The sequence below is a fragment of the Elephas maximus genome, chromosome 13 (genome assembly GCF_024166365.1).
Source record: "Elephas maximus indicus isolate mEleMax1 chromosome 13, mEleMax1 primary haplotype, whole genome shotgun sequence".
Classification (NCBI taxonomy): Eukaryota; Metazoa; Chordata; class Mammalia; order Proboscidea; family Elephantidae; genus Elephas; species Elephas maximus.
Window position 1 is genome coordinate 21,025,061 of NC_064831.1, and position 24,995 is coordinate 21,050,055.

The 24,995-nt window shown below is 42.8% G+C and overlaps 1 protein-coding gene across 3 annotated transcripts in view; it reads right to left on the reverse strand.

The window, feature by feature from the left end:
- Nucleotides 1–23,501, reverse strand: part of FNIP2 (folliculin interacting protein 2) — a 191,351-nt gene extending 167,850 nt beyond the window's left edge. For 2 of the 3 annotated variants that reach the window (XM_049905417.1, XM_049905413.1), the window contains exon 1: nt 23,338–23,501. In XM_049905417.1, the coding sequence (XP_049761374.1) occupies nt 23,338–23,450 (113 nt within the window). In that variant the 5' untranslated portion in view covers nt 23,451–23,501. The other variant, XM_049905419.1, reaches the window with a different exon arrangement.
- Between the last annotated feature and the right edge of the window lie 1,494 nt (nt 23,502–24,995).

Genomic DNA, 24,995 nt, shown 5'->3' on the forward strand with positions numbered 1-24,995 from the left:
ACCATCAAAGGATGTTTTCTTCTGTGTGACTGTAACATGCATACTCTTCAGTGCTGTGTCTCCTGCCCTGCTCTCTTTGGAAAGAACAAAGGCTATATAAACAAACTATAATTCTGAACACAGACACTGGCTGTGCATGGTAAGTGCTTAGAACAGTGCCTGGTATATAACCAGCGCTCACTAAATCGTATTATTATTTTATTGCAGCAGATGAAGGGACGGCACGCACAGGAAGGCAGGTACAGGCTCAGGATGTGGAACTTGTTTTTTAAATTATACTGCTGTGAAAGTCCATTTGGGAGTCAATCTTTGCTTGTTACTACTGCCCCTCGAAAAACTGATGGATTCTATAGGAACTAAACCCTAGTCTCACTCTTCCAGGTGTCTGCAAACGTTTAATGGGTTTCAACAAGTCAAGGCAGCACGGCAAGCCTCTTCTCCCTTCCCCCCAGGTGGGAACAGTGCCTTACCTGAGGGCATTATTCTCATCAGAGGGGGGAGGGAGAAGGGACTTGTTTCTCAGCCACCAGTAGGGTAACTGCCAGGACTAGGCCAGGGCACCACCACCCTTGAGGAGAAGAAGCCACTGACTTTCATTATTTTCAGTAAGGAACTATTCAATAAGAAACTTTTATGAAGAAACTACTGTTCTTTTTTATTATCACTCTTTTTATTCTTGGCTAAAGATGGAACATGGAAGGCGAAAAAGTAAAGTGGCCTCTAACACTACCTAAGACCCGGCACATCTGACCATCAACAAACACTGAGTGCCAGGAAGTGCCGGGAGCAGGGGTTTACAGGGCTGTGGGCCGGGGGCCACGGCAATAGCTCAGCTAGATCCAGACTCTCAGTCAGCAACAACCCTGATGCTCCTGGTGCCTGTTCTATGTGGAACCCGCTTGATCCTTTCCTTAAAGAGCACAGCGACTTTTCAGGAGTCCTGTCCGTATGTACAACCTCCTGTCCTGATGGGAATGAACTATACCAGGCATGAACAGGGGACAACTCCAAGAGCTTCAGGAAAGAACCTAGGCTGAACGAGGGCATGATCTTTTCTATCGGTGCCCCTCTCCTTCATTGTCCCAGATTTCTCTTAACATTACCTCATCAAAAGCCCCAAATAAAAAGCAAAAATATGTTCAGAAAAGGAAAAGAAAGCTGAGGTCAAAGACGTAAGCTTACAACGTGAGCTAACGGGGCCTTTGTATCCCAAGGTGAACAATACAGACGTGACATCATCTTCCCTGTCCTCACAGTGAGGTGACAGAATCAGGCACAATTAATTTAGTAAGGTGCTAAGTGCGATGATAACTGACTACGAGAAAGAGCAGGGCTCTCCGGAACCAGAAGTCTTCCGGCTATCACAGTACTTACTCTGGGCCCTCTTCTAACCACTTTTCAAGAACAAACCCACTTAAATCTTATAACACACTATGAGATCGTCACTATTATTCCCAATGTACCAGTGAGAAAACTGCAGCTCAGTGGGGTTAATTAACTTTTTTATGTGATGGAGTCAGGACTGGAAGCCTGAAGTCTGGTATCAGAGCCCATGCCCACTCTTAGGCATCGGCTAGGAGGGAGTTGGTAAGGTTAAAGGTGGAGGGAGAGGTTCCAGACAAGGGAACTTTTATAATAATGGGTAAACTCAGAGTTGTTTAAGGAACTGAAAAAAGTTCACTCTGACTGGGGTAAGGAGTGTGAGGGGAAGAGCGGGGAGAAATGAGGCAGGCCTGGGGCCAGGAAGAACTCTGCCAGCCATGAGAAGGAGTCTGGACTTGATTTCAGGGATTACGTGACAGAGTTCTGAGAATCTCAATACCAGAAAGGTGCACGTCTAATGAAAATAACACAAAGGTTCAACAACGCACACAAAAAAATACAGGTTTATAATGATTCTAAATTAAGAAAATGCATTTTAGCTATAAATGCACAACAGTTTGTCCCAAGTGCAAAAGGAGGGAACTTGCTGTACTCATAGGGCTAATAAGTGACTGAGGCACAATGTACCTTTCTACCTTCTGCAGCCAGCTCTGCGGCCTTGGCCACTGAGCTGTTCCCTATTCTGTAAAATCAGTATAACCACTTGGGAAAATAAAACACACATAAATGTGAGCTATTACAGTTAAGTCATCTTATCAATTGAACGTTGTCTGAGAAATACTGGTCTTTAATGCACAATAAAGCACTTAACCACAATGTTTGAGAAAGAAAACCATGAGAAAAAAACGATTGTACATCATATAAGTCCTACCATCGCCATCCTAAACCTCCAGCATGGCCATCACCACATCTCATAGGCTAAGCAACTCTCTCTGTGTCTTTGCCAAGGAAGGGAAAGGGCTTCTGGAGAATCACCCTCAGGGGTCAGGGAATATTCTGAACTTTCTCAAAAACAACGAAGTGCACTATCCTCCAATCTCTCAGCCCTCCTTCCTAAGGCCACTGGGAGACGGCAGCAGCCCCCTGGGAATCACAGGTGCTTCTGTCCCAGGTATAACATTCAAAATCACAAATTTAAGGATTTTAAAAGAAATTTAGGGCCTTGAAAGGCAATAGAGACTCAGAAAATAATCTCTCTCCTTAGGAGAAACAAACCTCAGAAGACTGGAACTGTAATACCTTTGACTCTGGTTAATTTGTCACTCTTTTTTTTTTAAAAAAAAAAAAAAACAGGAAGCAAGAATCTCACAGAATAGGATCCCTGGTGGTACAAGCAGTTTGTGATTGGCTGCTTAACCTAAAGCTGGTGGTTCAAATCCACCCAGAGGTGCCACGAAAGAAAGGCCTAGCGTTCTGCATGAGTAAAAGATCACAACCAAGAAAACCCTATGGAGCAGTTCTGGTCTGTGACACGCGGGGTTGCCATGAGTCAGAACAGACTTGGGGACAATGGGTTTGTTTTTATCTTCTTGTTTTCGTTTTTAACTCTGGTTAATTCGTCACTACTTTTTTTAAGGAAAAAGGAAGCAAGAATTTCACAGAATAAAGAAGGCTGCAGAGGCTGCCTACAGAAGCCTCCTCCCAAGCTAAGCTGTGTTCTTTAGAAATCAAAGACCACCGTCAGCTCTCAGTACCACACTAGCCGTGTCCGCAAGCCCTGGGCAGCCCACTTACTTCGAAACCGCTGCCCACAAAATTCAAACAGGAGGAAGAATCTTCTGCCAGCCCTTGACACATGACCTATGCACTAGTAAACCTAGGTCTTTTTTAACTATGACCATGAGAAACGAAAACAAGTGCTCCTTTATTCATCCGAGTCTCAGGCAGCATTACGGTTTTCACTCTACGAACTGCATGAGGACATTAGTATTCAAGTATTTGGTCCCTTGCTTTTACAAGGATAAAACAACATGAAGCCAGTAAAGCATTTATCGTGGACAGAAAACTGGATTTGGTTCAGAAAACAAAAGTAAGGGTAAACAAATGCTTCTCTGGAAGAAGTATAACAGTGGTCTTTTAGTGATGGCTGTAAAGATGGAACATTTTCCTCACTGATCCAGGTGAGAGACTGATCAGGGTTAGGGTCATATTCATAGTTGGCATGAAACACTTTTCACCAGGAATATGCCCAACTGAAGGGAACAAACAGTAAGATCTTTCAAGGCTCTGTGAACAAATAGATAAGTAGCAAATAAGTTTCAGTTTGGGTGAAGGTCAGGTCAGTTTAGGTAAAGATGGTATTCAAACCATTCTCATGACAGACTCTAAAGCTCTAAGTTTTGTCCCATAGAAAAAATTTATTAAAGACATATGTCAACTGTGTGGCGGGGGGGGACACAAGAAAATACTGAGAAAATCAGATGTAATGTCAGAAACAAAATAGAAATTACCTGCCTTCATAATTTTAAAAACTGTATTCTTGGCAGTGAACCTCAAAAATCTAAGCTGGAACTAGTACAGAAAATAATAAAATGGTCTTATAGAGGAGAGTCTCAGAGGTTAAAAAAGAAATTGGATAACTAATTAGAAAAAACAATGATAAAAAAGGGGAGGGGGTAAACCCAGCAAGTCACATGGAGAGAAAAAACACACCTCTCTGTGAAGTTCTGAAATATAAGCACTGAGAGATGTGCTTCATGCTTTGAAGAGGCAAATTTATGCAAACATGAAAAAGGAACTTCATATAACAGCTAATGTATATTTCTCTAAGTAGTAGCACTATTTGAAAACAAACAGGTTCAGATACATGTATTCAAACATTTACTGAGCTCCTACCAACATGTCCACTGCTATGCTGTGATCGCAGGGACATGCATACATAATGTTCCGTGCTCTCGGGGTATAATCTGGTAAAGTGTTTGGACAAACTAAAAAGTCAGCTAGTATAATGTAGTAAGTGACATACAGAAAGAAACTCTAAGCCCTGGAGTTAAGAAGGACCAGTGTGCCTGTTTGGGAGAATCAGCAAAGACTATCAGAAGTGGCATCTGAACTGACAAAAGTAATTCAGGGGGAGGGAATTGAAAAAGAAAAGTCTTAAGTAAGAGCAATATATGGATCTCTGGGGCCCTCCAGCCAGCACCAGCTTAATCTCTCCCCTGACAATATCACTACTTAGTGTCCAACTGTACCTCCAATTTAACATGTACAAAACTAAACATATGTATTCCCTTTAAAAAGCACACTCTCCCAGGTTACGAGACTCAAAACCTTGACGTTACTTTATATATTACTATCTATTCTTTCTGGTTACAATTTCCTCTACCCCACTTTCACATCCTGTTCAGTTTTTCCTCTGGAATACACCTCACCTACATTCCTCCAGCCATACCAGTGAGCATCCCAGCAACACCACACGCAGAGAGACAATAGAAGGTATGTGAACCCTTATCTACGTGCTAAACTTTGTCGTCAAATCTCAGCTTCAAATCCTAGTAAGCTAGACTGGACAAGGCCAGACAGAGAATTCCAGGGTGAGGGCTTTGGGCTACCTGGAGCCTAAATCAATATAGGTCAAAAGGGCCCCTCCCCTTCTCCCTCAAGGCCACACAGGAACCGGCATCATCCTAACCCGATGGTGAGGATGGGCCACTTCTGGGAATGATGGCCTGCAAAAGAAAGAAGTATCAAACTTTCTTGCCCCAATGCTTAGGGCAGAGTTGGTCAAGGTTCCACATTCCAAATATTTCTGGTATAGGAATAAAAGGGCAGTTTTCTGAATAGAGGGGTGCTAGCTGATAGATTAATTTGTTCTGAAGGAGCGGAGACTCTGATTTTATCCTGGAGGATAGCTGTGGCCCTTCCCCTTAAAAGTGTCTGTGGGGTGAACTTCTTCAGGAAAATGATGAGCTGAAGGCCCAGTGCCTTGCCCTTAAGGTTTTCTAAAATAAATGGAGAGTGTGCAGGTCTAACATTATGGCAACACTTTAATCCCAGTGAAATTACCTACTCTGGTCTGGTGATTAGCCACAACAACTCTAACAAGCAATGGCTTAATCTTAACATAATTCTGAAAAGAACTCTCCTCTTAAACAGCTACTTACCATGCTAATGGTCAAGGGATGCTCAAGATAACTCACATTGCTATTGCCATGTTACACACAATACTGACTTTAAAAGTACAACCTGTAAAACCAACATTGGGCTGTAAGCTAAAAAGCATCACGACACAATGATCAGCTGTAAGATTTGAAGAAAAGATTGTAAGAAGGAAGACACAATGATGAATAAATTACAAAGTATGGACTCGCACTCAAATGGAACTAGACTGCTTTTTAGTAGCTTTAAGCAAGGTTGCACACTTCCATGGTACATTATCTAAACTGGTGCCCCCATGCAATTAAGGGCAGCACTTAACACTTCAGTAAGATGAGATGACTTAACTGAACACTCTTCCTTTCTCCAGCTTCTGAGACAAATGCCCCCTCCCTCCCTCCTTCGCTCTCTCTCTCTAAAAATCTAACAGTCTTGAGTAACTGAATTAGCCGGTTCTTCAAACAAAAATTCTTCTCCTTGGAATAGCTCTGGAATTGTAGCATACAGCCACAACTGGCTCTTCACAAACATTTGTGAAATCACTCAATGAAATGAGCAGAACTCTCGGGAAACTGAAAGAGAAAACACGAACCAGTTGCCACAGAGTCCATTCCGGCTCGTGGCCGCCTCATGTCGTCAGAGTAGAACTGTGTGCTACACCATTTTCACAGCTGGGATCTTCTGGAAGCAGGTCACCAGGCCTTTTTTTCAAGGTGTCTCTGGGTGGGTTCGAACAGGAAACTTTGCATTAGTAGTCCAGCGCTTACTGGCTGTGCCAGCCAGGGACTCCCGTGGGAAACTACTTAGAAAAAATAGAAGCTCCTAAGATACAAAAAGGGATATCTGTATCTGGCTAGAGTCCCTGGGTGGTGCAAACAATTAACGTACTCGGTTGCAAACTGAAGGGTTGGAGGGTTGGAGGCTCAAGTCCACCCAGAGGCATCTCAGAAGACAGTCCTGGCAATCTACTTCTGAAAAAGCAGCCACTGGAAACCCCACGGAGCACACTGCTGCTCTGACACACACCGGCCGCCCTGAGGGGGAACCAGCCTGGCCTCCGGCGGCGGCGGCAGGGTGCCAGACATGGATTCTGCCACAGCCTAAGGGCGGGTCGTGAGGGTGGGAGCTTGATGTTACTGGCTTTTACCAGTTTGGGTTTTTTTTTTTTTCCTTTGTAGATAAGAGAGTCTGGGGTTGTGGGTAAGAGGGAAGAGTAATACAGATATGTCCTGCTTTCTAACATCATATACAGTAAAACGGCATTCATGAACTTAGGGCCGAGCACCAAAATTTACGCTAAAGTACCTGTGCAGAGCAGGCTGCTTCACTAATTCTCAGGTTCACCTCTGCTCGAAACTGCAGCGGCTCCCTCCTGCCACTAGGAAGGGGACTCCACCTTTTGTGAAGAAAAGTACTTGCCATTACCCTACACACGGTTGCTATGAGTTGGAATCACCTCGATGGCAGCGGGCTTGGTTTGATTTTGGGTTTCCCTATAACGGTGAGATCACCCAGAGATGGGATTAACACAGGGCAGCAGCTGGAGCAGCAGGAGGGAAAGGCAACTAACACCGAAACATCGGAGCGACCACGGGGTCGCCATTTATCTAGCGCATTGTACGTGCCCAGCACTGGGCGCTATGATTTACATTTATTATCTCTTGTCTTCAGAACAACCTTGAAAGAAGGGCTATTTTACATGCATTTTTACAGATGAAACCACCCACCCAGAGAGGTTAATGCGCCCTGTGAATTGGAGAGCCGGGTATGAACTCAAGAATGCCATTCCATAACAAAGCCTGTACTCCTGTCTCAACCCTGAAAGTACAGAATGGAGACCCGGCTCTCCAGTTTACAGGGTGCATTTCTGGGGTCGCCTACCTTAAAATAAAAAAATGCTTGCAAGGCCCTGCACAACCTGGTCCAACAATATCTTGCCTCACAGGCATACTCTTATTTCAGAGAAGCTGGCCCAGGCCCTGAACCAGAAGACCCTCTCTTCAGCTCTCTGAATCCACCCATCAGATCCCATCTCCTCTGGAAAGCCTCCCCTAGCCAGCCCAGACTAAAGAGTCTTCTCTTTCCTCACCTTAATCTGACCTTCCAACCTTGGTGCAGAACCACTGCTCTGTATTATCAATTAGCTTTTCACACTTAATATCTATTATCTCCACAATAAAATGGTTTAAGTTCCCTGAAAATAATACTGAGACTTCACACTTCCTTAGAAAGCCCACTGAAACTACCACAAAACTGTGACTTCTTACCCATTGCCCGTCAAGTCAATTCTGACTCATAGCGACCCTATAGTACAGATTAGAACTGCTTAGGTACTTCAAATAGTAACCTGCAGAGAAAGAATATAACGTCTTGTATTAGTAAAGAACTGACTGGGGTATGAATTCCAGCTTCACCAGCTAACCACTATAACCTCAAGCAACCTTTGGTTTTTCATCTATAAATTTATACTCTGTAAGTTAGTTAAGAAACTTTTTGCCTTCAAAGGACTAGTGTGAGACATATAAGTGTGATGATGTAAGTAAAGCACATGATAAAGAGTATTATTTTCTACAAATATTAGAGGGATCTCCCTTAAAATTCTTAAGAATACCTATTTACAGGCATCTTAAAAGATTTCAGGGAAACTAGTGGGTAAGAGTTTGGCTGCTAACCAAAAAGATCGGCTGTTCAAGTCCACCAGCCACTCCTTGGAAACCCTATGGGGCAGTTCTACTCTTTCCTACAGGATCACTACGAGTCAGAATCGACTTGATGGCAACAGGTTTTTTTTATTTACATACATATTTTATAATTAGGATTTTCAACTACTTAGCAAAATTTACAACATGAAAATACATCTTTAAAGCCATAACTAAATGGCTATTTGCATTATTAAAGTTTTTTTTTCTAATTTTTGTTACCCACACAATTTTATAATCAAAGGAACTTTCTTAAGAAGGATATTTGCTTGCAATCTCATTACCCCATCATATCCACTGTTCTTTCTTATTTTTCAGTTTTCCTTTCTAGTTTTTGGTCATATACTGTCATATTTTACATTAAGGTATATTTACCTTGTAGATACCAATTGGTGTTGGTTTTCTTCACTTAACACATCAAACATTTTACATAAATACAGCCTTCATTATCTTTTAATCATTTCATAATTTCCTATGATGCAAACATCACAGATTAGCTACTTTCCTGCTATTAGACAACTATTAAGTTTTTTTTAAGTTTTTCATCATTATAATGATGATCTAAAGAACATCTTCATGCAAACTTTTTTCTTTTACATTATTGGGTCAAAAAGATACAAACATTTTTATGTCTAGATAGCACTGTCAAAATTAATTGCAAAAGAGCTTACCATCTGCACAGACACTAGGCTGCACAAGCGACTGATAACTACCAAGAGTGGACTAAAGTCCAGGCTTCACCACCACCTCACCAGTACTCTCTCTGTAGGGTTCTTTATATCATCTTCACTAAACAGCCACTATGGTATGTTAGTGATGGGAATATAATAGGTACAACCTCTCTAGAGGCCAATTTGCAAGAAATTCCATGCTGGGTCTGTCTTAGTTACCCAGTGCTGCTGTAACAGAAATACTAGAGGTTGATGGCTTTAACAAACAGAAATTTGTTCTCTCACAGTCCAGGAGGCTAAAAGTCTGAAATCAGGGTGCCAGCTCCAGGGGAAAGCTTTCTCTCTCTGTCAGCTCTGGGGAAAGGCCTTGGCATCAACCTTCCCCTGGGTCTAGGAGTTTCTCAGTGCAGGGACCCCAGGTCCAAAGGGCACGCTTCACTCCTGGTTCTTCCTGCCTGGTGGTAATGAGGTCCCCTTCTCCTCTCTGCTCACTTCCCTCTTATATCTCAAGAGATATTGACTTAAAACACAACCTAATTCTGTAGATTGAGTCCTGCCTCATTAACATCACAGAGGTAGGATTTACAACACATAGGATAATCATATCATATCACAAAATGGTGGCCAACGTCACAATACTGGGAATCATGGCCTAGCCAAGTTGTCACATATTGTTGGGGGGACATAATTCAATCCATAACAGAGTTCTTAACCTAAAATATGCTTGAGCTTATGCATAAGGATCTTCAAACAATAAGTTCCCCATTTCTAACAGTAAAGCCTAAAATTTTAAGGGAGGTATCTCCCCAAATACCGATCAATAGGAAAAAAAAACCTGTTGCCGTATTCCAACTCATAGCGACCCTATAGGACAGAGTAGAATTGCCCCATAGGATTTCCAACGAGAGGCTGGTGAATTCGAATTGCCAACCTTTTTTGGTTAGCAGCCTAAGTTCTTAACCATGTGCTGCTAGGGCTCCCCATCAATAGGGAACTGGTTAAAATTAGTGTGCTTGACTGTACGCTAGAATTAACCTGGGGAGGTTTTCATGAAGACTGATGCATAGGCCTCACCCCAGGTCAATCAAATCAGGATATCTGAGAGGGTGGTCTGGGCATTTAAATCTCACTGGGTGATCTTAATATCCAACCAGACTTGAGAACCACTGAGTTAAATAAAGAACCACTGAGTTAATTATACTGTGTACATTCAAAGGAATATGAGGTAACTATTTTCTTTTATTAGCAAAATGCAGAACACTGTGTACAGTGATTACCATTTTGTGTGAGCGAAAGAGAATTTTTTTTTTTTGGATTTGCATAGAATATTTCTGGAAGGATACAAAAAAAACTGGTATAATAATGGTAGCCTTTGGGAAGAGAGATTACAGGTGCGAGGTGAGAGGCTTATGACTCAACATATATCATATATTGTTCGATATTTATCAATATTTAAGAATTAATAATCTTGAACAAAATCATAATTTCATTTATAAATAATAGTATCCCAAGCAGGGGCCAGCTACCAGTGTTCACAGGGTCCTCCTTGAAGCCCTGCACATATGTAAAGAACTAAGTGGCTACCAAGAGTCCATCTTCTTCCCCTTCCACAGAGCCAGTAGTTTCTGCCAACTCCTTCTGCCCTAGCAACTAACTTATTCAGTGTACCATTCTAAAGCAAACAGTCATTGCCTGATATGCTTGGGAAAAATGTTTACTCATAGCTTACTTCCTCACACAGGGTAGGCTACCATTAATGACGTCTGGAGTATACTGTTAAAAAGTCGGATTCATAAACCCACTTTAAGTGTGCTGTTTCTTAAATTTAAGAAGACCAATTAGCTAATTTCTCTCTATGATTTATCACAGTTTTACCAAGCCACAGAAGAATTCAAACAAATCTAAAAGCCATTTAGAAACAGATCTACATTTACCAACACATAGCTAATAACAAGAGCTTCATAGATCTTATTTAAATTAGACATTTTTCATAGTTATTTCTGACAGCTGTGGGATTTTACAACTGGGTCTCAGATATATTTCCTAAATAAATGCCTTTTTTTGTAGGTTTTTTTGGGTGGGAGGGACAGGTCAATTGACCTTTTAGAGCATTTACCCTATCATATTGATATCCCAAAAACAATTCGCTAATATTAATAGAAAGAAGGCAGTTTCTTTGAGCTGTCAGAAACAAAATGTCTTTTTAAAATGTTACAATACATGCCAGAAACATCAAGAAAGGCAGTTCTCTAGTAAAAACATTACTATTTCAAAGATTAGATTCTGGAATACTAGAGAATCTTTAAGGGGTGTCAGTTTTCAAAACTCATTCATTCGTTGATTCAACTTTCGGCCAGGCACTACAGACACAGTGGCAGTGCTGAAGTTTCAAAGAACTCTCATATCCATGATCTAACCATAATATGTACATTTACTTCATTCACAACCCAAAAAGACCAAACCCGCTGCCGCTGAGTCAATTCTGACTAAAAGCGACCCTACAGCACGGAGTAGAACTGCAGCATAGGGTTGCCAAAGAGTGGCTGGTAGATTTGAACTGCTGACCTTTGGTTAGCAGCCGTAGCTCTTAACCACCACGCCACCAGGGCTCCATTCCACTCACAGTTACCGTCAACTGTATGCTTTTAACAGTGACACCAAACTTAAAAGATATTACTATTTCTCCATCATATTTAATGGAATAAAATGACTTGAATCAATGGATGAGCTAAAAGAGCTAAATGACAATACACTAAATATTTTTTTCTATAACACCCGAAGGTTTTGAGTATAAGATAGAAAAAAAGAGAGCATTCCAGTCTTCTGGGCACCCAGGGAGTCTGGAGTATCTATGAAGCGTCACAGCAGAACTGGTCAGGACGGTGGTCTTGCTGCTGCTTCCTGACACATCCTAAACCGACACCTGGTTCATCTCCGGAGGAATATACAGGTTAACATCTGACTTGTCTTCAGCTGGTGAAGAAACACAGTTGCCATGACAACTGAATGACAAGCTTAGTTAGCAGGCTTTACCTGACGAAATGCAACACCAGCCCGATTCTGTTTAACTGACATGTATACTCGTAAGTAAATTCTATTTTCAGTTTGTTAAACCATCAAAGTAAATGTTAACCTGTTCTGTGAAAAGTTTCATGGATATGATATTAAATTGCAATTTCTCTCTCTCTTTCTTACACATACATACACACACACACACACCCTTTGGTCATAATAGGCCACGAATAAATAAAATTAACCAATAACTGTTTTATCACTAAATCTTGGCAATGCTGCATTTAGTCTTATAGGATCTTAAGTATCTAAATCAAGGAAAAGCAGATACTTCTAAAGTTAATGTATTTCTTAAATTGTCTTAAATTATCAAGAAAATTCATGTAATTGTTTTAATTTCTGCTGGTATCTATTGCCCAGTATAACCTAGGGTATATCCAAATAAGTGGATTGTCAATTTTCCTACAAAAATATTTCCATCATAACTGAACTGAGTTTAAGTTGCTCACATACGCTACATGATAAATCATTAGCTTCCATCACGCCGTCCTCGTGGGAACTAGACTGGGATCCCGACCAGGTGTGTGGGCTCTTGGTCCACTCCCCTTGGCTGCCGAGGGACGGGCTCCTACTCCCCACAGCGCCCTCTCTCATTTTGCACATCCTGCGTGAACTGCTTGTCATTTTCATTTAGACATCAGTGAGTAACCAAGAATAACCACTTTTTTAAGGGTGTATTACACCAAATACAGAAATGTTCTTATTTATGACTAAAAAGTCTTAAGTGTGGTAATAAAATCATCTTTAGAATGTAGTACACATAACTCTTTATACCATTATGTGGGGCAGAAACTCTAGGGTACGATTTACAAACTAAGCAAGATTACAGGGACAAATAACTAGAAAAAGGTTGTAAAGTAATATATTACTTTATAAAATTCCAGAAAGTAAAGGCCTATCATTAAGAAGACTAGAACCCCATAATCTGGGATCCAGACTCATACTCAAATTAAAATCTTTTGTAACTCAAACAGCATTCTGCTATATACACTTATACACAACATAACAGTATTAATAGCTGCATTTTACTGTACTTAATATATCATATTATTTTGGTACAAGCAGAAAGTGCAATAAGAAAAAAAAATGTAGCGTGATGTATGAGAAGGCACATTGTCTTTTTCAGAAGTCCATTATAAAGGCAGCTGGACAGATTCTGGCTGAACACAAGTGGGACGCCAGCCCATCTCCTTCCATCCCCATCCTACCCTCCCATTCAAGCGCTAGTTACAAAAGCGCCTGTGTGGCCGTGAGAAGTGAGTCATGGGTGTTCCATTTACAGACGGGGTGGGGTGGAGGGAAATCACTACTACATGCCCAGCTAGCTGGAAAAGTCCACCCTGTTCTTCCTCCTTTACAGAATAATCATTTTTCACAAACTGGAGATAAAGAATGCTTGGTAAGTGGGAACTCACAAAAGATTTCAGCGCTCTCAGCCACAAAGGAAAGACTTCTTTTAGAGCCAAGATCATGATCTCATAATCCAGGCCTAACAATTCGCAGCAGGCCAGGGACTTGTACAATCAGGATAAAACATTTGCTCCTTTTCATCCACACCAAGAAAAACAGTGGCTGGAGAAATAAAGTACAGGACCAGCTCCCAAATCAGATTCACCCATCAGGAGTTCCCACCAGCAGCCAAAGTACTTCAAAAGCGCAAAGACGATCTTTTACAACTTCCTCTGCCAAGGATCACAACAGCAAAGTAGCTTCCTTAAGTTGATCTCACAAGTAAACCATGAAAAACACAACCTAAAGCAACAACAACAACAAATCAATGCTCTCTTTGGTTCTATGTCTATACATATACTCTGTGCATTAAAAGATCACATGCCCAGGTCCACCTCTCAACACCAGCTATTAAGTTACCCAGCAACCTGCAGCATCACAAATTCACATTTCAAATCTTAAAATGACAATACATGTTTTAGCTTTAAAAATGTCTAATCCAGGTGTCTTAATTTATCCAAATGCCCCCAAATCCAAAAGGTGTTGCTGCTTCTTTCTAAACATATTCCAAACAAATCCTGATAAGGTCTTTCCCCACCACGCATCCCTCAGTTTGTTGTACTGTGGTGGTTTGCACGTTGCTGTGATTCTGGAAGCTATGCCACCGGTATTTCAAATTCCAGCATTACTGAGCTGAAATGAACTGATACTGGCCCTTTTCAATTGGACAGTCACCTGGTCTACTACATCAGGAATGGCAAATGGAAGAGGAATGGCATCATATCATCAAAACGAACATTTCAACATCTGTTCTGAAGTACAATGCTCTCAGTGATAGGATGATACACACCTGTAGGGAAAAAGAGTTAATATTATTCAAAATTACGAACCAAACACTAATGCCAAAGATGAAGAAACTGAAGATTTTTACCAACTTCTGCAGTCTGAAATTTATTAAACATGCAATCAAAATGCATTACTGGTAATTGCAATGACAAAGTTGGAAATAAAGACGAAGGGCCAGTAGTTGGAAACTATGGTCTTGGTGACAAAAACAATGCCGGAGATGACATAATAGAATTCTGCAAGCCCAACAACTTATTCATTGCAAATACTTTTTTTCAACATAAACAGCAACTAGTATACACATGGACCTTGCTGGATGAAACACACAGGAATCAAATCGACTTTATCTGTGGAAAAAGATGATGGAGAAGCTCAAGAACAAGGCCAGGGGACAACTGCAGAACAGACCATTAATTGCTCATATGCAAGTTCAAGTTCAAGCTGAATTAAAACAAGTCCACAAGGCCCCAAGTACAACCTTGAGTGTATCCCACCCGAGCTTAGAGGCCATCTCAAAAACAGATTTGACGCACTGAACACTACTGACTGAAGACCAGATGAGCTGTGGGATGACATCAAGGACATCATAAGTGAGGACAGCAAAAGGTCATTAAAAAGACAGGAAAGAAAGAAAAGACCAAAATGGACGTAAGAAGAGACTCTGTAACTTGCACTTGAACATAGAGTAGCTAAAGGGAATGGAAGAAAAAATGAGCTAAAAGAGCTGAACAGAAGACTTCAAAGAGTAGCTCGAGAAGACAAAGTATTATAATGAAACACGAAAAGACCTGGAGTTAGAAAAGCAAAAGGGAAGAACATGCTTGGCATTTCTCAAGCTGAAAGAACCGAAGAAAAAATTCAAGCCTCAAGTTGCAATACTGAAGGATTCTATGGGCAAAAAATTGAAAGACGCAGGAAGCATCAAAAGAAGATGGAAGGAATACACGGAGTCACTGTACCAAAAAGAACTGGTCAACGTTCAATCATTCAGGAGGCAGCATATGATTAGGAACTGATGGTATTGAAGGAAGAAGTCCAAGCTGCACTGAAGGCACTAGTGAAAAGTAAGGCTCCAGGAACTGACAGAATACCATCTGAGATGTTTCAACAAATGGATGCAGCACTGGAAGTGCAAACTCATCTATGCCAAGAAATCTGGAAGACAGCTACCTACCCAACCACCTGCAAGAGATCCATATACGTATCCATTCCAAACAAAGATGATCCAACAGAATGTGGAAATTAACTAACAATATCAATAATATCACACACAAGTAAAATTTTGCTGAAGATAGTTCAAAAACGGTTGCTACACTACATCAACAGGGAACTGCCAGAAATTCAAGCCGGATTCAGAGGTGGGTGCAGAACAAGGGATATCACTGCTGATGTCAGATGGGTCTTGGCTGAAAGCGAAGAATACCAGATGTTTGCCTATGTTTTTTGGACTATGCAAAGGCATTCGACTGTGTGGATCATAACAAACTATGGATAAAACTGTGAAGAATGGGGATTTCAGAACACTTGATTGTGCTCATGAGGAACCTGTACATAGACCAAGAGGCAGTCTTTTGAATAGAACAAGGAAATACTGCGTGGTTTAAGATCAGAAAAGGTGTGTGTCAGGGTTGTAATCTTTTACCATACTTATTCAACCTGTACGCTGAGCAAATCACTTGAGAAGTTGGACTATATGAAGAAGAATGGGCCATCAGGATTGGAGGAAGGCTCATTAATAACCTGCGGTATGCAGATAACACAACCTCACTTGCTGAAAGCAGGAAGACTTGAAGCACTTACTGATGAAGATCAAAGACCACAGCCTTCAGTATGGATTATGCCTCAACATAAAGAAAACAAAAATCTTCACAACTGGACCAAAAAGCAAAGTCATGATAGACAGAAAAAAAATATTGAAGTTGTCAAGGATTTCACTTTACTGGGATCCACAATCAACGCCCATGGAAGCAGCAGTCAAGAAATCAAATGACGTATTGCATTGGGCAAATCTGTTGCAAAAGACCTCTTTAAAGTATTAAAAAACAAAGATGTCACTTTGAGGACTAAGGTGTTCCCTGACCCAAGCCATGGTATTTTCAATCACCCCATATGCATGTGAAAGCGGAACAACAAATAAGGAAGGCCGGAGAAGAACTGACGCCTTTGAATTATGGGGTTGGTGAAGAATTTTGAATATACCATGGGCTGCCAAAAGAACGTACAAATCGATCTTGGAAGTACAGCCAGAAGCTCCTTAGAAGGATGGCAAGACTTCGTCTCACGTACTTTGGACATGTTATCAGGAGGGATATCAGTCCCTAGAAAAGGACATCATGCTTGGTATAGGATATGCGAAAAAGAGGAAGATCCTCAATGAGATGGATTGACACAGTGGCTGCAACAGTAGGCTCGAGCATAACTGTGATTGTGAGGATGGCGCAGGACCGGGCAGGGTTTGGTTCTGCTGTACACAGGGTTACTGTGAGTTGGTACCAACTGGACGGCACCTGACAATAACATCAAAGGTCTCTCCACAGACACCGGCCACCAGCTTGTGATGTACACGCAGCTCCTAACTGCGTCTTGGGCCCCTGTGAAGACTTCTCTGGACTGTGAGGCTGAGATGAAGCAGTGGCTCTGCTGAACCAACTCATTCAAACTAGGAGGTGCGTGAGGGTAGTAAAGAGTGTGCACGTACATGGTTTACTTCACAACGGCCTCGAAGCACAAGAGCAGCGATGCTGGCCATGCAGATATGCCAAAGATGTATGTATTATTTCTTATCATAGATACCTATGATAAGGTTTAATTTATAAATCAGGCACAGTAAGGCATTAATAACAATAACTAATAATAAAATAGAATTACGACGATATAATATCGTGAAAGTTATGTGAATATGGTCTCTCTCAAAATATCTTATTGTACTACACTCACCTTTCTTGTGATGACGCGATGATGCTACAAAGCCTACGTAATGAGATGAAGTGAGGTGAAGACACAGGCGCTGTGCTGCAGCATTCACTAGGCTGCTACTGACCTTCCGACGCTGTGTACAGGGTTCAGCACTAGCTGCAGTTTCAGGCATTCACTGGGGGTCTTGGAAAGTACTCCCCGAAGACAAAGGGGGACTACTGTACACACTGCCTGCAATTACTAACATCACCAGTTAACTTGGCCTCCTATGATTTGCAATGAATTTAGGTTTTAAGAACATTAAAATTCACAAGCATGATACTTTGAATAACAGACACCACCAGTTATTTTAACAGAGGAAAAATCTTATGAAGAGTTTCTATTCAAATCAGGTTTCCCCGCAATGTTATCTTTATTCCTGCCCCCACAGTGTAAAATACTCTAAACATTGTCTTACATTTAAAAAAAAAAATCATAAAATCAACATAAATTCATTACAGCAAAACCCAAAATATCAAGGAAAAAGAAAAAAATTTCGCCCATCCCTTGACGACCACTGTTATGTTGACGTACAGTATTGCTGACATCCTCTTCCATACATGCATAGTCATACACACCTATTTTTAAATATCATTCATACAAATTTACATCTCAATTTTGTTTCCTCTACTGAGAACACCTTTTCATGTTGATATGTATACGCATTTCTATTAACAGGTCCCTGGGTGACGAACAGTTTGCACTTGGCTACTAATCGAGAGGTGCCGGTTCAAACCCACCCAAGTGGTACTGTGAAAGAAAGGCCTGGTGATCTGCTTCTGTAAAGACTACAGCCAAGAAAGCCCTATGGATCAGTTCTACTCTGTAACACATGGGGTTGCCATGAGCTGAGATCAATTCAAGAGCAATGGGTTTGGTTTTTGGTTTTTCATTTCTATAATAATGATTTGGCTACTGCAGAGTATCAACCAGTGTGTGACTATATCACTTGGCTTACCCAATTTCTCCCTTTCATTAAATAAAATTTTATTCTTGATAAGAAAAACCTACAAACAATTCTGAAAAAACAATACACGATACTCCTAAAAATGCTCACTATTTCTGAATGCCTAACCGCCACCATCCAGGTTGGGGTTACTACCTGCTGAGTGACACTCCTTTGGATACAGGGTCTCTCTTCCATCACTGACAGCATCAAGGTTAAAAGAAAACAATGTCACTTCACTTCTGTCTCAAGCCTCCCATCTACAGAAGGAAAACAGCCTCTAAAAATTGTTCCATTTTAGTAAAGTCTCAATCTGAGTAATATTGAACTCCATGACTTGAAAGGCTCTTGGTGATACTTAAAATCATTCTGTATTACCTCCTCACTGAAATCCTATGACATGGGACTGTGCTGTCACTTTACCAGAGAGGAAACCAAGGGTCAAGGAAATGTGCACGTTTTTAGTCTCTTGTAGACACAGTGCACGAGCAGGGCTAAATCAAGAGCCTCCTCAATTTGCCCTCCAAGGTTTTAACAGAATGTGTTAAACAGATCAGCTTGCTTCCTCACCTCTGCCAGAAATCTCCACTAACCCCCCACGCGGATAGCATGTTTTAGGACAAGGAGGCATGACATAATGGGCGTGCTAACAGATCCAAAGCTGCAGGCAAGGAATCTCCAGGAAGACTTGTAGATAGTAAAAATAAATCAAAACCACTATATTCCATGTCTTATTTTATGAGCATTAAAAAAATGTCTGCACTGCAACTACATTTTTTTCCAGAATATTCTCCCTGTAGCTCAGAAAGATGCCATTATGAATGCCTGATTCTTGGGAGGAAGCACTTCTGTGCTGTGTCCCTCTGAGGGAAGAGTCCGTCAGTCTTGCCCCCAGTCACACCAAGCACAAGTGCAGTGAAGTTTTAATTCTGTACCTACGTAAAGATCGACTCTTAATTTACCAGGGTCTGAGGCATCTGTTGTAGTTTCCAATGTGCTGTCTGCTGTTTTTCCACTTTAGTGTATAACCTGTTGTTCTTCAGACTGCAAACCCAGTAAGCGGGCAGTCCGTGGCTGCCCTGTCTTGGCACGCTGAAGGCCAGACACACATGGGCATCCAATGCTAGCTGATGATAATGACAAGTAGGATTATGCTAACCCTATAAAAAAAAAATAACAGATCACTTAAATTTGTTCTAACAGAACAAGGAGGATTAGCACTAACTAGGCCATTTGGCCTTAGGTATTCAGGATGGGGGGGGGGGGCAGAGGTCATTTAACTGCCTCAAAATAAAGCAAAACAAAACATTTGATAACCCATGATCTTCACCTCTCTGTTGCATACACATTTTAGGTGGACTAGTTTACTCCTTTGTCAGCAACATTAAAAAAAAAACAAAACAAACAGAAAAACCTTACGTTAAAGCTTCAGACTGGAACAAGAGAAGTCAGTCACTGGGCACACCTTAGCTTTTAAAATGTCCTATGTAAACATTCTGGCCTACAATCCAAGATAATGAAGAACTCAATTCTATTTCTGGCTTGAGCGACTAGACAAATCACCTTTTTGTCCTAATTTACCCTTCTGTGACACAGGGCTACTTGAATACACATCTGAAGACCAGCAATTAGAGAATCCATGAAAAGACCTCAATGCAATTTTAAACTTTAAATAGGATTTAAACTTCACAAATGCCCATAATCATACAGTGTTCCTGACTACTTCTCCCACACATGTACAATCAATCTCTTTTGATTCCTACTGTTTTCCTAGCAACCACTTTCCTCAAAGCTCTGAAAAGGGCTTTTTGCTGAGATTCTAAACAAAACACATTTAAGAAAGAATATTGACTGTGATGATGCTCTTTTTTAGATGGAACACCAGAAAGCCTGATGATCTGAAAATGCCCTGATATAAGCTACTTACACTGGACAATAAATAGGTATGTGAAAACTGAAGGAATAAAAGAACAGTAAGGAAAAAAAAAAAAAACAACGGGAGAAGTGACAAGGAAGTACACTAGGAGGAAAAGAATAACAACGAGGGCAAACAATTCAGAGAAGTGGAGAAAAGTTTAAAACAACTAGTGAAAGTCCATCATGGAAACAGAAAAGAATGTTCAAGGCTTCTACAAACTTTCAGACAAAAATATAAAAAGTTAGATTCAACTTTTCCTTAGGCTTTTCTCAATGTATGCTAGAGAACAGCAAAAAAAAAAAAAAGTCTACCTGAATTTCCAGGGAACCTTTCATTCTTGAGATCTACAATACATCCTGTTTTTAAATGCACTAAACCAAAAAACCAAACCCATTCCCATCGAGTTGATTTCGACTCATAGCGACCCTACAGGGCAGAGTAGGACTGCCCACAGAGTTTCTAGGGAGCACCTGATGAATTTGAGCTGCCAGCCTTTTGGTTAGCACCCGTAGCTCTTAACCACTATGCCACCAGGGTTTCCGAATACCAATTCACATTAGGAATACTTGATTCTTAATCTAAGAGTCTTGCCTTCACTTCTCCAAATATGCTCAAGTACAAAGCGGGCTTGCCAGGGCAGCTAATCTCCTGTGTGAGGCAAGCCCTTTCTCGAAAGCACACACCAGTTCTTATTTGGTAAAATGAAAAAACAGGGTCATTATTTTATAGATCAAGAGAGGGAAACTGTCCCAGAAGAATTCTCAGGAGGGCCACACGGGGCTTAAGAGTTGGCTGAGGGGAGGAGAGCGGGGGAAAGACTTGCTCAGGCTCCTGTGTTGATCAGGTGTGCACTGGTCCCCATCCTCCTGGGTCTTTGCAGACATCTGCTGCTCCACCTCTCTCTCCCCCAGGGATGTCTCCCCCCACAGTAGCCCCTATGAGGGGCACAGCTAAAGGGGGTCCTCACCAAGTGGATGTTCAACAAAAATCCCCAAACTCTCCAAAATACATCGACCTCCTAAACTTGCAGAAAATTCTAATGAGGTCAAGGAAAAGAGAAGAAAAAAAAAATCCTTGGCACAATTTTGTGTTCTTCATTATATACCAATGGGAAGTCAGAACACTATACTACAAATGTTCCCACAAAGTGAGAATCAATTTCCCTAATATGGCTAGGCCCTAAATATAGCCACAATTTTTTTTTTCGTTCAAAATATACCCAATTAAAATTGTGGGTGGAGAACGATGGTAGGTGAGTGGGCAGGAAGCAGAGGAAACAGACAGGGTTAACGCCACCATGTCCACCAGCATTAAAATGGCTCTAAATGTCCTTGTCAAGGGCTGCCAAAGTAAGGACACCTGTGACACACATGCCCCTGTCTCTGGGCTGTGTTCCCCGATCCAGCCTGGGCTACTGGGAGGGACGAGAAGAAATTACATACCCTGGGTCTGAAGTAATTCTACCATTCTACAAAGGAATACAGCACCACTAGTCCTCAAAGCAATGAAAGGAATAGAGTTTCCTCCTCAAATTTAAAGATTTGGTTAGCACAAGAGAAACACAAGAGTCACCTAGGGGAGCTTAAAGGCCTCACAATCTGCCTTCCAAACAATACCTTTTATGCACAGCACACACACACACACACACACACACACACACACACAAAACAGTCTTAGTGTTTAATTTTTCACATAAGTACACTGAAGACCTCTGTGTGTTTTAAATAAATGGAATTCAAGAAAAGCAAAATCTAGAATGTAAAACTTAATCCAAAATTTATTTCAAAGTTTCAGTTGAAACTTTTAAAAGGTTTATTATACTAGGTCTAGACTTGTTTCACCTCATGTGCATATGAAAGCTGGGCAATGAATAAGGAAGACCCAAGCAGAATTAACACCTTTGAATTATGGTGAAGAATACTGAACACACCATGGACTGCCAGAATGAACAAATCCGTCTCAGAAGAAGTAGAGCCAGAAAGCTCCTCAGAAGGGAGGATGGCAAAACTTTGTCTCACATGCTTTGGACAGGTTGTTAGGACAGACCAGTCCCTGGAGAAGGACATCATGCTCGGTAAAGTGGGACCGCAGAAAAAGAGGAAGACCCTCGATCAGGTGGATTGACACAGTGGCTGCAACAAGGGGTTCTAACATAGCGATGATGGTGAGGATGGTGCAGGAGCTGGCGGTGTTTCCTTCTGTTGTACGTGGGGTCACTGTGAGTCAGAAACAGCTCGACAGCACCTAACAACAGACTTGTTTAACACTGAACCATTTTTGCAAGATATTTTGGCCAAAAGGCAACTAGCAGAGTGCCTGTCACTTTGGGAGTAAATGTTCAATAAAAATCAGCCACCTTCCCCCCCCACCAAAAAATTTAAAGGTAAAAAAACGAACTTCTAAACCTAAGCGTGTTGAAATGCAACCTAGGACATCATAAGCAGCTTTTAAAATTCAGCCCTTGAAAGCAGAAACGTTTACTGGATTGATTAAACTGCTTGAATTTTCCCTGACTTAAGTTTCTCATCTGTAAAATAGGAATAATAACTACCTCGCAGGGTTGTTAGAAAGATAAATGAAAAAAAATCAACATAAAGCATTTAAAATAGCAAATGCTCAATATATGCTAGCAATGGTGATCAAAGACGTGTTCAGAAGGGCCTGACGTTGGATCTATTTAAACCTAATGCATCAGTTTTGTTAAACTGAAATCTCAGCCATTTCATAAAAGCATTTTACTCTCTCATCCCACCCATCCTGCGGCATCAACCTTCCAAATGACGTCAAAATTACATACTTTCATTCATCCGTTTGAGAGCTTGTCGTACACGGCAAGAAAGGAGGAAGATGCCTTTTTCGTGGTTGTTGCGCCTTCACAACTTCAAAATACTGTCAGGTACACAATAGGTTGGAGCTGCCCCCAAAATGACAGCTCACAGCTCTGCGGCGCCCGCAGAGGTGCCCAGGAGGCTCTGCTGGGAAGAGGTTCGCCCTATTTCACCGCGAACCTCCCGAGCCAAGCGCACACCCAGGAGCCCCAAGGAAAGAAAACTCTTTCAGAAGAGAACGCAGGCGGGAGTCGTGGAGGAGGACACGGGGGAGGAAGGACCCTCAGGTCACACGGGGTTCCGCGCCACGCTTGGAACCCTGTCAGGAGCGTCCACGCTGACAAGCCCCGGGCGGGACGGGGCGCCGGCGGCAGGCAGCGATGTCCCGGGCCACCCGCTCCCCTTCTCCCCTTCCCCGGCGGCCTCCGAAGCCGAGCGCGGTCCGAGCCGAAGTCGGCCCTCGACGCCCCCTCACCTAAAGCTGGCTCCTTCCTTGGGCGCCCTGCCCTGGGCCGACGCCGACGCTGAGCTGCCGCCGCTGCCGCTGCCCCTTTTGTTGAAGAGCTTCTGGAGCAGGGTCGGGGCCATGATGCCGCCGCCGCCGCTGCAGCTCCGGCCGCGCCGCTCGGGGCCGGCGGCTCAGCGCGCAGCCGGGGGCGGCGGCCGCGGCGGCGGGGCCATCGCGGCGGCGGCGCAGCCTGGCGGGAGCGCGGGGCCGCTGCGGCAGAGTAACTCCGCTCGGCGCGGGGCCCGCCGGCGGCCGGTCATATGACGGGGCCGGCCGTCCGCCGCCTCACGCGCTGACAGTTAGCTCCTGCGGGAGGAGCCCGCAGCCCGGCGGCGGCGGCGGCGGCGGCGGCGCGGGAGGAGCGCGGCGGCCCCGGCGGCAGCCATTGGCCCGGCGGCCGCCCGCCCCGGGCCCACGTAACCCCGGCGGGAGGCGCGGCCGGGAGCGGGCTCGGGCTCGCGGGGGGCGGGCGCGGGCGCGGGCGAGGGGGGCGGGCTCGGGCTCGCGGGGGGCGGGCGCGGGCGCGGCGCTTAAAGGGCCCGAGGGCGGTGGGCCGCCGGTGGGCGCCGAAGGGGCGCGGCCCTGCGCGCCACACCCGGCTCGCCAGGCGGCTCCTGCTTTCCGCACGGCGGGCGCGCAGCTGGGCGGATCTTTGTTCCGAGACAAAGCCCTGAGCGTGGGCCCGGGCCGTGCAGGTGCTGGGGCTGCTCACAGGAGGCTGGCGTTGGGGAGAGGGTCTTTAAAACGTGAGGTTGCTGTTTCACAGGGCTGTGTGAATTGCGCAACACCCAAGGGATAAACGTATGATAACGTGTTTCTACTACGTCCAGACTAGGTGTCTTCCTTTTTTTTTTAATTTAAAGATTATTTGTTCGAATCATTTGCTCCTTTTGGCATCTTGGGCCACCATACCACGGTGCTTATTTAAGAAGTTGCATGTGAAATGTTAAGAGCTTTATAAACAATACAAGTACATAGACTTATAAACTTACGAAAGCCTCTTATAACAAGGAATGTGCTTTCCTAATACATATATATCAACCAAGGTACGTAAGTACCTGAAACCAACCGCAGTACAAATTTTTTAGTGTGGGGGAAGGGAGAAATAATTGTACTGGGGCCATTTTCCTGCCCAGCCACACCTCAAGGCCGGTGAGAACTTGAGTCTCTGTGTCCAGGACTCTCCAAACAGCATGTGGGAGTGAAGGACTTCACCAGACTCAAAGCGGCTTCTTAATCTCTGCTTTAGAACGTCGGACTCTGCAGTGTTTCTGATGGGTGATAGAGCTAAAGTCAGTGTCCCTGCCTCTGAGCTACTCTTGATGAGAGCTAACAATGATTACTTCTACACTTGTTCAGAAGTACTCTTGAGAACTCAAAAAGGTCTTCTATAAACACAAGAAGTGGGAAATATCTCTTTTAATTTGCATTACCAATTTTTATTTTGTGGGTTTCTGGCCTTGGTAAGCAACTAGCTATTTATGTGCTGAAATTTCAGAAAAGTAAGAGAAATGTGGTAGAAACGAAAGCTCGCTCATTTTTTTCCTTAAAATATTTGCTGTTAAAGTGGTGGATTCCATATTCATGCTGCTCAGTTGTCATTCTTCACAACTGAATGTACACAG